Source organism: Canis lupus, chromosome 3 (assembly GCF_003254725.2).
Source record: "Canis lupus dingo isolate Sandy chromosome 3, ASM325472v2, whole genome shotgun sequence".
NCBI lineage: Eukaryota > Metazoa > Chordata > Mammalia > Carnivora > Canidae > Canis > Canis lupus.
In genome coordinates this window covers 53,481,417-53,495,862 of record NC_064245.1, presented here as the reverse complement: position 1 = coordinate 53,495,862, position 14,446 = coordinate 53,481,417, and the positions used below count along the sequence as shown (strand labels likewise).

At 41.0% G+C, this 14,446-nt stretch overlaps 1 protein-coding gene across 7 annotated transcripts in view; it reads left to right on the top strand.

The window, feature by feature from the left end:
- BLM (BLM RecQ like helicase) overlaps positions 1 to 14,446 on the top strand; it is a 99,996-nt gene that overhangs the window by 59,947 nt on the left and 25,603 nt on the right. For all 7 annotated transcript variants that reach the window (XM_025437360.3, XM_025437361.3, XM_025437359.3 and 4 more), the window contains 3 exons: positions 4,332 to 4,438; positions 7,212 to 7,372; positions 12,830 to 13,025. In XM_025437360.3, the coding sequence (XP_025293145.1) occupies positions 4,332 to 4,438; positions 7,212 to 7,372; positions 12,830 to 13,025 (464 nt within the window). The remainder of the gene's footprint in view (positions 1 to 4,331; positions 4,439 to 7,211; positions 7,373 to 12,829; positions 13,026 to 14,446) is intronic.

Genomic DNA, 14,446 nt, shown 5'->3' with positions numbered 1-14,446 from the left:
CTGGAGGTTAGCTGTCCTTCTGCAGTAGAGACACCTGTTTTCATTTTAATTGAGTTTGGAATTGGTAACTTTATTTCCTAATCTCATGTCATTTTATTTTTAGTAATCCATTGACTAAGTTAATTAGTATTTCTAAGTTTTTTCAATTACATCACAAATATTAAAAATTTTTCAGATTATGTGCCAGCTTTTGGTAACTGCTTTATTGAGATAAAATCCACATATCATACAGTTCATCTATTTAAAGTATACAGTTCAGGGTATGTGGGTGGCTCAGTCAGTTAAGCATCTGCCTTTGGCTCAGGTTGTGATCCTGGGGCCCTCGGATTGAGCCCTGCGTTGGGCTCCCTGCTCACTGGGCAGCCTGCTTCTGCTTCTCCCTCTGCCCCTCCCCCTGCTTATGCTCTTTCTGTCTCACTTGAGACTTTTTTTTTTTTAATTTTTAAAAAAAGCAAAATGTACAATTCAGTGGTTTTAGTACAGTTATACAACCATCACCATAATCAATTTTACAACATCTTTATCACCTTGCAAAAACACCACGTCCACTAATAGTCATTCCCTCCCCCACTCCCCTGTCCACCCACAGCAACCACTAATCTATCTACCTTCTGTTTCTAGATTTGCCTATTTTGGATATCTCATATAAATAAAATCATTCTATCCTTGGTCTTCTATAACTGGCTTCTTTAACATGATGTTTTCAAAGTTTATTGCTGAATAATATTCCATTGTATGGGTGTGGCCCATTTTATCTGTTGGTGAATATCAGGGTTGTTTCCATTTTTGGCTCTTATGACTAATGCTAAACTCTGTGTTCACAGACAGGTTTTTGTGTGAACCTCTGTCTTCCTTTCTCATGGGCATGCACCCAGGAGTGGAAGTGTGCACTTACAGGGTGACTCTATTTTTAACCTTTTGCAGAACTACCAGGCTGTTTTCCAAAGGAGCCATACTGTTTCCCATTCCCATCTGCAGTGTCATGGGTTCTGATGCCACCTACACTTGCTATTGTCTCTTTTTTTGGCCCAAACTTTTTTTTTATTCATAAAACATTATTCTGAAATTAAAGCATAGTGTAAAATGTAATAAAAGGTAACAAGGCAATTCTTGTCTATAGTCATTTTAGCATTCATATGGGTAGGGAGACTCATACACCATTCCCAACTAAAGCCCAAATTAACTCAGATAGTCTACATTGTTTGTATACCTGGGCCGTTCTTGTTATGACATCATTCTGTCAAGACTGTGGTTTCTTTGCTAGAGCAGTGGTTGTAAATAATTTAGAATGATCGAAATAGTCCATAGATATATCAGTCTTTTTACCTGTTGCCTTTTCTTGTCACAATCCATTACATGTTCTTCTGCCATTTCCAGCCCTAGAAGAGAGCTCTCAGTGTTCTGTGCATATAAATAGCATAAGAGGGATGGTTTCAAAGTATTGATTAACAGATGTCTCAAGACTCTCAGAAGCAAGGCATCCTGAGATAATAGCAATACAAGAAGCAACATCATATGATAAAAATCATCTCTACCCCCACCACTTTGCTCTCCGTGTGTCTGAAATCAGAATATCCCAACAAGGGCCAATGTACTTCATTCCTCATGTCACACTTTATTCTTAGCATAAATATGCAAAACCCTTACAAGGTATGGAGCTCTACCCAGGGTTTCTAGTACTTTGATTAAAGAAAGTTTCAGGGGTGCTTGGGTGGCTCAGTCAGTTGAGCAGACTCCATGCTGAGCACAGAGCCTGATGCAGGGCTCAACCCCACACCCCTAAGATCTTGGCCTCAGCCAAAATCAAGACTTGGACCTTTAACCAACTGAGCCAGCCAGGGAGTCCCCTTCTCTCTCTTAAAAAATAAATAAATAAATAAAAATAAAGTTTCAGCTGCACCCATACTATATTGCATTTGTTCTGCACAGTGCCCTGGAGGTTTTTATTGCCAGACGAATGTGTGATCGTGAGGTTCAGTATGGGTGAAAAGTAGGATTTGTTTATTTTTAGGAAGTGAGGAGACCGTTTTAAAAGGGAAAGGCAGGGCAGGGGTCACGAGCAGGATGTCTGGACTGCAGGTACACCCAGATCAGTCTTCTGGAAGAAAGTACACGTGAAGATGAAAGATCTGCAAATTGATTCCTTTATAGTTGTCTTTGCTTCTGTACCTTTAGAAAGTCTTTGATGGGATGCCTGGGTGGCTCAGTGGTTGAGTGTCTGCCTTCGGCCCAGGGCATGATCCTGGAGTCCCGGGATCAAGTCCCACATCAGGCTCCCCTCGGGGAGCCTGATTCACCCTCTGTGTCTCTGCCTCTCTTATGAATGAATAAATAAATCTTTAAAAGAAAAAGTCTTTGAGAACCCGTGTTGTGTGTACCCCAGTTTCAAGCCGCTGATTTTAAAAAGAAGTTGGACTGTAGTTCAGAACTATAAGGTCTAAGGTGGACAATAGCAGAAATTGGGGCATGTGGGGATGGCACTAGGTGGTGCTTAAAGCGGGGAGTGAGGTCTCTGAAGAAAGCAACATGAGGGAGAAGAGGAGCACTGAACACTTAAGTAGTCCCCACTTAAGGAGTAAGCAAAGGAAGAAGAGACAGGGGCATCTGGGAGGCTTAGTGGTTGAGGTTCTGCCTTCGGCTCAGGGCATGATCCCGAAGTCCTGGGATCGAGTCCCACATCGGGCTCCCCACAGGGAGCCTGCTTCTCCCTCTGCCTTTCTCTGTGTGTGTCTCATGAATAAATAAAATATTTAAAAAAAAATAAAAGAAAATGAGACAACTCAGAGGAGCAAGTGCGGGGGGGGAGGGCAAGTCCATGGACTGTGAACTTGTAGCTGCTGTGAGGGGTTTTCTGTGAGGACAGCCAACTACGTGGAGTGCTGGAGAGGTCAGAGAGAGTGAGGTCTGAATAAAGACCAGTGGGCACAGTGCACACAGTGGGGAGACCGCTGCCCGTTGCATGGCCGCCTTACCTACATAGAAGTCCATTCAGGAATATGGCTGCCCTCCACATGCAAGGCATTCTTTCACCCTAAAGCCAAATAAGTGTATCCTACCACTGGCAACAAAACTTGGGCCCAACCAGCTTGGATTTAGATACAAAGACAGAAAGCCAGTGGTTTTATTCACCATCATCCTTCCCTCCAATCCCCATTCCCTGTACTAGGTGTCTTCCTTAACCACAAGTTGTTAGAGTTACAGTCTCTTTTCTTCCATCAGCATGGGCACTGACTTGTCTTTATGCTCTAACCTTAACTGTTCTGCAGTGTTACCTTCTTCCTATAGAGATGTTGGAACCTGGTGAAGTGGGGGGACCCAGGCACAATCCTCTCACCTTCCTTTAGTTTTTTGTTTTTCTTTTTTAAGATTTTATTTATTCATTCATGACAGAGAGACAGAGACACAGGCAGAGGGAGAAGAAGGCTCCATGCAGGGAGCCCAATGTGGGACTGGATCACAGAACTCGAAGACCACGCCCTGAGCCAAAGGCAGATGCTCAACCGCTGAGCCACCTAGGAGTCCCATTTCTTTGGTTTTAAAAGCTTAGCTAGAACAATTTGAGTAGAATGGTGATGGCAAAAACCGGAAATGGAGGTGCCAAGAATTGAAATTGGACATATGGTTGGTTGGGGGCATAAGTGTCTTCTGAGAAACTTGCCGTTGGAGGGAAAAGAAAGAGGTGAGGTGCCAGATGCAGTGGAATGTAAGGATCCAGAGGAGCTTCTGTTTTTAGGATTGGTGGCCCTAGAACATACTCAGGCAAAAGGAAGAGACTGAAATACAGGAGAGGAGAGAATAGAGAAAAGCTCACTGAGGAAGCAGGAGGGTGGAAGTTGGCGGAGAACAAAGGACCAGCGAAAGGGGAGACAGACCTGCTCTCTGGGGCGCAGACCACAGGACAGGGATCCCTGATGCGTAGGGCGTCAGCTCCTGCTGCTGCCCTACAATCAACTCTTCATGGATGCAGTCAAAATTTGAGAACATTGGTGGTGTTAAAAAAAAAAAAAAAAAAACACCATTCTCTGATTTTCTTAATGTTTTAAGTAATGTTTTATCGGCCTCTGCTTGTAATCAACCTCATCCTGGCGACTGGGCTCCCAACTCACCTGTCTTTTGTACACCTCGGCCTACAGACATTTACTCCCTCTATCTGTGGACCCTTCACCTGACTTCCCTCCCATGGTTCTCTTACCTAAGCTGCCAGGGACCATATTCAGCTTAAGACAGCTTGATAATTAGGTTTGCAGAATGCAAAATCTGTGTTTAATGTGTGAAGGTGACTGAAACTATACTTTCTCATAATAACAGAATTTTATGTTTGGGACTTCTAGGTTTAGCATGAGCTTTAACAGACATAATCTGAAATACTACGTGTTACCAAAAAAACCCAAGAAGGTGGCATTTGATTGCTTAGAATGGATCAGAAAGTATCACCCACGTGAGTACAGCCATGTGACAAACTGTCTAGAAGTAATAAATGTCGTTTCAGTATCACAATAGAATAAACGTGCATATTAAACATTTCTTTTCTCGTTATAATAGCACTAACTAGCTATTTATAGAATAGAATACTGCAACTCTCTGAATCCTAGAAATTATAAAATTGCGTTTAGTAACAATAAACCCTAAGAAAAAGTGTATGAAATACTCCCTCCTACACACCTGTGTTATGATTTGTGGTTTCAGTGTATCTCCCCTGGTTTCTGTTGGTAGGAATTATACCGCTGTCTGGGTTAGGGTCTTCTCCCAAGAGTGTCTGCCTCTAAGTTCTGTTAACTGGAATGAGATCCTGAAATGCATGGTGGTTTTCCATGTAACCCTTTTTCTACTTCCCCATAGAAAATTGTTTCTGTTAGCCACCTCTCTTTGATTTTTAAAAAACCAGTACACATGTTTGTGGGGCACCTGGCTGGCTCTATCAGTGGAGCGTGTGACTCTTGATCTCGGGGATCATGAGTTCGAGCCCCCACATTGGGTGTAGCGATCACTTTAAAAAAAAAATCCTTGGGGCAGCCCCGGTGGCGCAGCGGTTAAGCGCCGCCTGCAGCCCCGGATGTGATCTTGGAGACCCGGAATCAAGTCCCACATCGGGCTCCCTGCATGGAGCCTGCTTCTCCCTCTGTCTGTGTCTCTGCCTCTCTCTCTCTCTCTCTCTCTATCTATCTATCTGTGTGTTTCTCATGAATAAGTAAGTAAATAAATCTTAAAAAAAAAATCCTTAAAAAGTCCTATATGTATTTTTTTGAACAAATCAAATGATACAGGGATAGACCAAGAAGTCATTCATAATCTCCCTTCTAGGCCTCCTTTTCTCAGGCAGTGAAGAACATAGGCAGTGTGTGTGTCTATAACCTTGACTTTGTCATGGAGAGCAGACAAATCTCATACCTTTCGTTTTATGATTTTTTTTAAGATTTTATTTATTTATTCATGAGAGACCCAGAAAGAGAGAAAGGCAGAGACACAGGCAGAGAGAGAAGCAGGCTCCATGCAGGAAGCCCAATGTAGGACTGGATCTCAGGATTCCAGGATCATGCCCTGAGCCAAAGGCAGAAGCTTAACTGCTGAGCTACCCAGGCATCCCTTGTTTTGTGATTTTTCAAAACAATACATATAACATGTGCTTACTGAAGAAAACTGAGAAAGTAACAAGAAGAAAGAAGCAAAAGATAAACCTTACCTCAAGACAAGTCACCATTACCATTTGGGGGTTCATTTCCTTCCAGCAGTTGCTGTGTGCATTTTTCCATTAGCTTCTGTGTATAGTTTTTCAACCCTTAACCTGTTTTATATCTTGAGCATTTTCGTGTTTTATTTTTTAAACTTAGAGGTCACTTAAAAGTTTCAGCATATCAGGATGCCTGGGTGGCTCAGTAGTTAACTGTCTACCTTTGGCTCAGGTTGTGATCCCGGGGTCCTGGGATCAAGTCCCACATCGGGCTCCCCGCAGGGAGCCTGCTCCTCCCTCTTGCCTATGTCTCTGCCTCTCTCTGTGTGTCTCATGAACAAATAAATGGGGATCCCTGGGTGGTGCAGCGGTTTAGCGCCTGGCTTTGACCCGGGGTGCGATCCTGGAGACCCGGGATCGAATCCCACATCGGGCTCCCGGTGCATGGGGCCTGCTTCTCCCTCTGCCTGCGTCTCTGCCTCTCTCTCTCTGTGACTATCATACATAAATAAATAAAAATTAAAATTAAAAAAAAGGTAAAAAAATAAATAAATGAAATCTTTAAAAAAAAAAGTTTCAGTGTATCTTATTTCTTTTTCTTTTTTTTTTTTTTTAAGATTTTATTTATTTATTCATGATAGACATAGAGATTGAGAGGCAGAGAGAGAAGCAGGCTCCATGCCAGGATCCCGACACGAGACTCGATCCCGGGATTCCAGGACTGGTCCTTGGGCCAAAGGCAGGCGCCAAACCACTGAGCCACCCAGGGATCCCCAGTAACTTATTTGTTACTGTTGACCATTAAAATTTTTCTAATTTTAAAAAGTAGAAACAAAACTTTTCACAGAAGTCCTTGTACCACTTTATTTCCTAGATTAGCTTCCTAGATGCATTTCTAAGGCTGATACATACAGCTATACGCTTTCCGCAGCATTTGTGTAAGGGTACCCTCTTTCCATTTTATTACCAGCATGAAATAGAGCCCAGGCTTCCTCCACGTCCACATAAGGAGTTATTCAGGGAACAGATAGAACAAAAGGTCACTTTTTTTTTTTTAATTTATTTGAGAGAGAGAGAGGAAACACAAACACTGGGAAAAGTAGAGGCTGAGGGAGAAACAGCCCCCCCCCCCCGTCACTGAGCAGGGAGCCGGACGTGGGGCTCAATCCCATGACCCTGGGATCATGAACTGAGCTGAAGGCAGACGCTTAAACAACTGAGCCACCCACATGCCCCCAGAAGGTCACATCTTGTCATTTCCAGTCCACCTGAACTCCTTGCTTAAATTACTCTGTTACCTGCTACTATTAGAAGACTGGAGGTCTGCTTATGGTTTGTGTATTTCTAAGAACATAACAAGTGGCTAAGTTGGTTGAGCATCCCACCCTTGATCTCAGTTTGGGTCTTGATCTCAGGGTCATGGGTTCGAGCCCCACATTGGACTCCATGCTGGAATTAGAGCCAACTTAAAAAAAAAAGGAAATTGTTTTGTTACTTATGTTAAAAGCTCTCGTGTCTCAATACTGTTTTGGTTTCTTGGCAGATGACTCCGGGATAATCTATTGCCTCTCCAGACGAGAATGTGATACAATGGCTGACACTTTACAGAAAGATGGTCTTGCTGCTCTTGCTTATCATGCTGGCCTCAGTGATTCTGCAAGGGATGAAGTACAGCACAAGTGGATTAATCAGGATGGCTGCCAGGTAACATTTTTTAAAATAAAGGAAATAATCTTTTATAGTATATGAACAAACTTGCACATGCAGTATAAAAATTCTTTCTACTGAAAAGACAGCAAACATCAAAATAAGACTGAAATTTAAAAACAGATTTTTTTGAGACTTCTAAAGTTGCTTTTTCTTTCCTAAATCAAAAAACTTTTTTTCTTAATCAGTTGTAATTTACATACCATAAAATTCGCCCTTTCGAAGTTTACGAGTCAGTAGGTTTTAGTGTATTCACAGGGTTGTGCAAGCATCACCATTATCTAATTCCAGAATATTTCATCATCGCAAAAAGAAACTCCATACCCGTTAGCAGCCACTCCCCACTCCACAAACTCCCGTCTCTGACAAAAACTAATAGAACCACTGCTAATCTGTCTCTATAGTTTTTCCTATTCTGGACATTTCATATAAATGAAATTATACAGTATGTGTTCTTTTGTGACTAATTTCTCTTATTTAGCATAATGTTTTCAAGGCATTATGTATCTTGTTGTAGCATGTATCAGTACTTTCTTTGTGCACCAGATCACATTCTGTTGTATGAATATATCCTAGTTTGTTATCCATTCATCAGTTAATGGACATTTTGTTGTACCCACTTTCTGGCTATTGTGAATAATGCTTCTGCGAACATCTGTGTACATGTTTTTGTATGAATATGTTTTCAGTTCTCTTGGATAGATACCTAGAGTGGAATTGTTTAGTCATATGGTAACTGTATTTAATGTTTTGAGGAACTACCAAACTGTTTTCTAAAGCAGCTACAGAATTTTAAATTTTACATTTCCACCAGTGATATATGAGGTTCTAGTGTCCATGCTTCCTTATTATTATTATGACTTTATTTTTTTAACCATATCCATCCTAGGGAATGTGAAGCAGCATCTCATTGTGATTTTAATTTGCATTTCCCTGATAATTAATTGTGTTGAGATTCTGAGATGACAGATTTTTCACCCAAGTGGATCAAGAGACATGGAACTAAGAACCCTCTAGACATCCCGTATGGCAACAGGTGCCAGTGTTGTAGCCTTGGATAGATCTCTCTAAATACAAAGATGAATTTGAGGAAAATGACTGATAACTTTTTTTCTTAGCCTATGAAGTTTTCAGTTCACAAAAAAAGAAATTACCCCGAAGATTCAAAGGAAAAATACCTCTCAAAATTATTTCATAATGGAAACAAAAAAGTCTTAGAGGGTATTAGCTTGGGGTCCTTGGAAAGATGCCAGAAGACTCAATATATGAACTAGAAGCACTTTGCCATAAGAAGAACACAGAGATGAAGGCACAAATAAAAATTCAGTTTATCTAGATAAGAAAATTCACAAAAAGGCAAAACAAATCCAATTATGTATCAAGACATAAATGATTCACCTTGGTGCAGACATTTGGATCAGCAAGGTAGTGAATATCTTGAAAATGTCATCTTAAGAATAATCAGTGTATCCAAGGAAGAAATCAAGATGGCTGAAGTAGATACAGTAGTCAGATGTGTTCTGAATGAATACATAACAAATATTTAACAAATTTAAAAGCATTTTCTCAGAGTCGCTGGGGGAAAACTTACATGTAGACAGAGTTCACCACTTTGTTTGATTTGCAGAGAGCTGAAAGAAATTACATTCACGAAGATAGAGAAATAGGATACTCTACAAAAAAACAGGCCTGAGACTGTTTCACTGAAGAACAAAAGCAGAACACACCATCTTCAGAATCAAAGGAGGGAAGCCTGGAGCTGTAGGATTTCACAGCCAGCTCTCATCACAGATGTTGGACACAACAGAAAAGCACTCTCAGATATGTAAAGTCCAAAATGTATCACCAGCTTATCTCCACTGAAGTAATCACAGATGCCAGTCTTCCCTAATTTGTATATTTAACTAAGCAGAATTCCAGTGGGTTTTTTTTTCTTTGATAAACTTTTTCTAAAGTTTATCTGGAAGAATATTCAAGTTCAAGTAACTGAAAGACTTGGGCAAGAAAATGAAAACACGTGAACACTGGCTTTGCAGTACATTACAGACAGATCAATGACACAGAAGTCCAGAATTAGACTGGAAAACAGAGCACACTGGTGGGTGGTGCAGTCAATTGAGTGTCCCAGCTCTTGGTTTCAGCTCAAGTTGTGATCTCAGGGTTGTGAGATCAAGCCCCATAAGCAGGGTTCCCTGCTTAGGGCGGAGTCTGCTTGAAACTCTCCCCCCACCCCTCCCCCAAAATGAATAAATCTTTTTTAAAAAAGGCATTATAAAAACAATATGTGGTAAGGATGACATTGAAAAATAATGAGTAAAGGAGGACAATCCAACCACTGGTACCTCTTACCTGCTGGGGGGCAATCATTTTGAATCCTCCTATCAAAATTAATTATAGGTAAATAAAGGTATTGATATTTTTAATTTTTTTGAAGATTTTATTTATTTATTCATGAGAGACACAGAGAGAGAAGCAGAGTCAGGGAGAAGCAGGCCCCCTCCAGGGAGCCTGATGCCAGACTTGATCCCAGGTCCCCAGGATCACGACCCGAGCCAAAGGCAGACACTCAACCACTGAGCCATCCAGATGCCCCAGTATTAGTATTTTTAAATGTATGAACTCTGACTAGAAGAGAACCCAACCTTAAAAAGAGCTCAAAAGGAAATAATTGCTAGAAACAATTAAAAACCTAAATAAACAGTTATTAATTGATAAAATTAAAGGCAATAGCAAATAGCAAAACTAGGAAAATAATGTCTCCAGCAAATAAAACATACCAAAGAGCATGTAAAACTTTGATAAGAAAAACATGAGTCTCAATTAATAAATTTCCCCAGGCTATCAAGAGACATCAAAAAGAAGGAGCCACGAAAAGCTAAGTAGAATTGTTTCTCAAAGGGCAGCTTTGCTAGTTATTAAAGGAAGCCAAACTTAAAACAGTGAAAGACCATTTTCACTTCTTGTATTAGGAAACTTCTATTAATTGTTGGGGATGGTGCTATAAGAGGCAGTTTCCTGCAATGCTTCTGAGAGCCTTTCTGGAAGAGAACATAGCAGACTATTACAGGAGCTTCTGATTTGAAACACACGAATGGAATTCATATCAGTGTTTGTTTATGGTTTTCTGGGTTTTTTGTTAATTGAAGTATAGCTGATATATACAATATTATATTACTTTCAGGTATACAACACAGTGACTTGGCAATTATATACATTGTCGCATGCACACCACAATAATTGTACTAGCTACTTACCACAATACTTGTACTAGCCACTTACCACAAAGTTATTAGAATATCATCAACTGTATAATAATATTATTTTTAATCGTAAGTAGCCTAAGTGTCCTGAGAGAGTGACTGTATTATAGTGCATTCCTGACATTGAAAATGATTTATGAAGAATTTCGTAATGATATGCAAATGTTCAGATGTAAATGATGGAGAAACATAGGAACAAATAGAATCTAAAACCATAAAAAAGGGACTAAAAAAAAAAAAAAAAGGGACTCCTGGGTGGCTCAGGGGTTGAGCGTCTGCCTTTGGCTCAGAGAGTGATCCTGGAGTCCTGGGATCCAGTCCCCCATCAGGCTTGCTGTGAGGAGCCTGCTTCTCCGTCTATGTCTCTGCTTCTCTTTCTCTCTCATGAATATATAAATAAATTCTTGAAAAAAAATATTTATAGTATAAATACCCATGCACACATATGTACATATTTGTATACATATATATAAAACACTTTGATCAAAAATATAGTTTAAAAAATTGGTGAGTTTCTGTTTCCATTTTCAGAGTAGCTAATTATACCATCACTGGACAACTCTGATCTTGTTAGATTTGTAAGATAGAATAAAACTTCCTTGTTTTTCTTCACAAAGAAATTATTATAGTCTAGTCTATAGTTTTAAAAGTAACACAGAAATAAGGAAATAACAGCTGGATCAAGCAAGTTTTTCCCAGTGATGAGGAGTAAAGGCTTTCAGGGGGACTTGGCATCTATGTCGACTCACTGGGAGCCTACATGCTTGCTCTCTCACTGCCCTAGGCCCACCTGACCTGGGGAAATGCACCCCTGCTTCTTGGACTGCTACGGGCCTGTGGGTTGCCACACCTCCCTGCCCGGCCTCTCCACCTGCTCCCCACCACTAGAGGCTCCAGTAGACTTTCTCTTTTCCAAGGACATTCCCTTTGATCAAAGTGCCATAAATTTAGAGGGCTGACTGGCCTATAGCTCAGGCCGCAGCCAGACCCAATGTTGCCAAGCACATTTATTTGCTGCCTCACACTTCACAGCCTGCAGTTGCTATTTCTACTGTTCAGGCACCAAGGACTCAGTCTGGCTGCTAGGTAGCTCAGTTGCTTTTGAAATCCTGTTCTTGCAGCCGCTGTTTATTAAGAGCTAAAAAAATAAAATAAAGCCTTGCAGCTTTATTTGTATAATATAATTTTACCTGGAGATGTAACTTTTTGGTCTGACTTAATAAGTCCTAAATTTGCAACTGAAATAGATATTCTTAAAAATGATCTTTTTACTAAAAACCAATTTATGAAGCTCCTGAAATTTAACTGTCACCTGGCTTGTCCTACTAAGTCATTTGCATAGGCACAATCTCCAGTCTTTTTTTTTTTTTTTTCTAGTATAAGCAACTTAGACTTTCACCCACGTGAGTTCCAATAAAAATGTCACAAGTTTTTACTTTGAAATCAGCTGTTGAGGAGAAGTTGCTGGTGTGTGATCCATCAGCTGCCCCACCTGGGAACATAGACGGTAAGCAGCGGAGCAGGGGAGAATGCCATTGCTCCCAAAGCATCAGAGAAGCTGGCAGCGGTGGCCGCTGGAAGTTCAAGCCCTGGAAACAGCCTGAGTAACGTGGGCTCCTGAGCAACGTGTTCATGATCATAGACCTGGTGATCATGGCCATGTGGATAGTGCTCCTCACACCTCCATATCAAAAATGTAAGAGAATAAGCAATGGCAACACACCAAGAGGTGACTGCTCTTGATTCTGGGCCTCTTCCATAATGACTCCAAATCACACAAAAAAGTGCCTGCTATAGCAAGTTTCTCTTTACCTCCTTGGGTCTTAATAAAATTGCCAATTATCTTGCATATGAAGATCTCATATAAGTCATGCTAAATAATGGGACCAAGTTACGATATTAGATTGTTGTATAGAGTATACTTTAAAGTAAAATAAAGGGACGCCTGGGTAGCTCAGCAGTTGAGCATCTGCCTTTGGCTCTAGGTGTGTTCCCGGAGTTCCAGGATCGAGTCCCACATCAGGCTCCTTCTGCCTACATCTCTGCTTCTCTGTGTGTCTCTTGTGAATAAATAAATAAAATCTTTTTTAAAAATAAATAAATAAAATAAAATAGAGGATGGAGCTTTTAGAGGTGCCTGTAAATGTTCCTGTAAATCTATTATGAGTCTAAAAGGCTTCTGCTTTTTCATCAGGTCATCTGTGCAACAATAGCGTTCGGAATGGGGATTGACAAACCTGATGTGCGATTCGTGATTCATGCATCTCTCCCTAAGTCTGTGGAGGGCTACTACCAAGAATCTGGCAGAGCTGGAAGAGATGGGGAAATTTCTCACTGCCTGCTGTTCTATACCTATCATGATGTGACACGACTCAAGAGACTCATCCTGAGTAAGCCAAGCTCCTGTCCTCTTCAGTCTCGTGATAGAACCTTGTCCTGCCATTGGGGTACTTTCGGTCCAGTTTTCTTTAAATAGTTATAAACGTATTACATGCTTGTCATGTAACACTCAAATGATACAGCAGCAGACAATGTCCAAACCATGCCTTGTATGTGGTCCTGCCCTAAGAAATAATTCCAGCTGTTGGCTTCCTTTGTATCCTTCCAGATCCCGTCTCTGTGTGCATCCTTGCATGTAACATAGATTTCAAACACGCAGAAAGGTCAAATGGGAGAAATAACGAACCTTCACATATCACCAGGTTAAGAAATAAAACCCCCCATGTCTTTCTTTCCCATCTCAGCCTTCTACTCCCCCATCAGAGAGAAGCAGTATCTGATATTTAGTGTCTACCCCTGCCAAATGCATACATTTTAAAATTTGTAAATTCGGGGCAGCCCCGGTGGCGCAGCAGTTTAGCGCTGCCTGCAGCCCGGGATGAGATCCTGGAGGCCTGGGATTGAGTCCCACGTTGGGCTCCCTGCATGGAGCCTACTTCTCCCTCTGCTTGTGTCTCTGCCTCTCTCTCTATCTGATTAATTAATTAATTAATTGAAATAAAATTTGTAAATGGGGTTTTGTATGCCTTTTTTTGTAGACTGATAGCAAGCTGATTGTTTTCAGTCTACATGAGGATGTAATTATGACTCCGGTTGATAACGTATTGTTCAACTACGTAGAATTCCATGGCTTTTTAACCAGTCCTGTTGGAATCGATACCTAGATTATTTATTGCTTTTCACAGTTATCAGCAGTACAGCATTGAGCATCTTTTACGGGTATCTTTGGGCATATGTGCAAACAGTCTGTATAGAACAAATTTCCAGACTTAGACTTGCTAGGTTAAAGTGAATACATATTTTAGAATCTTTTATTATGCCCTTTGCCCATTTTTCTACTAAATTGTGGTAGTTAAATACATTTCCCAAGTAAAATTGCTATTTTGAGACCACTTTTGAATGGATCCTTCCAGAGATACTACACATGGACATGACATTTACCAGGCACCGTGCCAAGTATCATTTCCCCTTTTGTGCCCATAATCCCTAGCTTTTGAGGTAGTTTATCCCATGGTAAAAGGGAGTTTCATGAAACCTTTGTGACTTGACCCCAAGAGCACTGATGAGCAGCAGCAGCAATAGGACTGGGGGTTGGGGCAAGAGTACGTTGTATCAGCAATACAGATAGATGGCATTGCTTAGCACCTGCTCTGTGCGCTATCTTAACTGCTTGATTATATCCCTTTACCCAGTCTTCACAACAGGCCTAATGGGTAATGCTGTTACTCTCCTCATTTCACATAGCAGGACGAGAGATGTAGAGCTAGTAAGTGGCAGAGCTCTGATGGGGCCCAGGTCTATCTGAACCCCA